Raw genomic sequence first — 1,457 nt, 5'->3', positions numbered from 1 at the left:
CACTTCAGCACACGCATAGACTCTTTCTCTAGTGAAATCGCCCATTTCCCTCCAGGGCTTTCTTTCTCCAGGCAAGAAACCAAGCGCTGGCTTCTTGCGGATACTGTATCGCACCATTTCTCTGGACTGCTCGCCCCGGCCACCCGAGGAAGACCACTGAAGCCCTTCTGCTTGCTCGACGTCAGCAGTTCCAATTCGGAAAAATGCTTCAGCCCTTTACTAGACTCCGGACTGTCGTTCCATTCTTTCCATGCCTTTCCCAGGCTCTTTTCTTTGCTTTCCAGCTGCAAGAGCACCTGAAGTAGGGAGGCATGCATAGATTGCAGCACCGTTTTCCCTTCGCAGTCGTCATTCTCCTGTGGATTGCAAAAGTGAGATTCAATAACGCATTCGCACATTTTGCTTACCACCACGGCGGTAGATTTCGCAGCGGTTCTATGCGGCGCAGATGGATTTTTGGTACTTAGTGACCTGCATAGAAACGGAGTAAGAAACATACTGTTTCGATGAAGTAGAATTTACCTTGACGACAAACGCTGCTGTTGCTGATGGTTTTGTTTCGAGGAAGTCTTGAACGTGCTATCAATGTCCTCTGCCACGAATCCAGGAGGAGGGGACCGCGATTGGTGTGTATCCATGCACACCACTGGAGTATCAGTATCACCATCTTTCCTGTTTGTCGTAAAATATGCTTGGGAGCTCTTGTACGCGGAAGTTTTCTTGGGAGACGAAGCATCCAAAATGGCCTCTTTGATCGGCGTGGCAGGCTGCGAGAACAAGCGCTTCCTCCTGGAACTCAGCGGATCACTGTGGCCAAAACCACCGGAACTGGATCCCGAGGACGACGACGAAGTTGACAAAGACGACGACGAACTCAACGGAGAATCCGGCTGGCTGATGTTGATGTTGTCCTCGTCCGCTCGATTTGGTTCCCCGAATGCTGGACTCTTGGAGAGAGCCCTTGGAGGAAACGGCTTCAAACGCGGTAGAACGATGTTTGATTGCCTGCCAGCTAGAGAGTCCTTTGGGCATTCACTGGGCGCCGAAGAAACGTTGTTGCTTGCGTCGAAGGAGGCCAAGGAGGATGGAAACTCAATGGGTTCTTCCTCGAGGTCCGGAGTGGAAGATCGCTGCTGGAAGTCGAGCCACTATAAACAGAAGAAAACTTGAAAAGTTTCAAGCGCCAAGAAGAAAATCCGCGCCTACCTGGCTCTCCAGCAGCTCAAATCGCTTGGCTATGTCGCTGGAAGACATTTCGTTCATCATGGCGTCGGCGCCAGGAGCAATGCCTTCCATCGATCGTCACAAAGATAGTCCATACACTTTCTTGACCTACATTCTTGCTGCGACAAGGAATCGAGCGCGAGCTTAGTGGCAGCGCGATCCATCCACAGCTCGGCGAGGAACCCCAGCCCGCGCATTTCCCAGCATTCCAGTTTCCATGGTCCGCCAAGTGC

General features: G+C 51.8%; 1 protein-coding gene across 1 annotated transcript in view; it reads right to left on the bottom strand.

Annotated features, from left to right (window-relative positions):
- LOC9632861 overlaps positions 1-1,296 on the bottom strand; it is a 4,234-nt gene extending 2,938 nt beyond the window's left edge. Inside the window, exons 1-3 of the mRNA XM_002967589.2 lie at positions 1,207-1,296; positions 523-1,148; positions 12-471 (exon numbers count right to left, since the gene is read on the bottom strand). Of these exons, the coding sequence (XP_002967635.2) occupies positions 12-471; positions 523-1,148; positions 1,207-1,296 (1,176 nt within the window). The remainder of the gene's footprint in view (positions 1-11; positions 472-522; positions 1,149-1,206) is intronic.
- Between the last annotated feature and the right edge of the window lie 161 nt (positions 1,297-1,457).

Source organism: Selaginella moellendorffii, unplaced genomic scaffold (assembly GCF_000143415.4).
Source record: "Selaginella moellendorffii unplaced genomic scaffold, v1.0 SELMOscaffold_9, whole genome shotgun sequence".
Lineage (NCBI taxonomy): Eukaryota > Viridiplantae > Streptophyta > Lycopodiopsida > Selaginellales > Selaginellaceae > Selaginella > Selaginella moellendorffii.
Note: the sequence above shows the minus strand (reverse complement) of the source record. Positions and strands in the feature narration are given on the sequence as shown.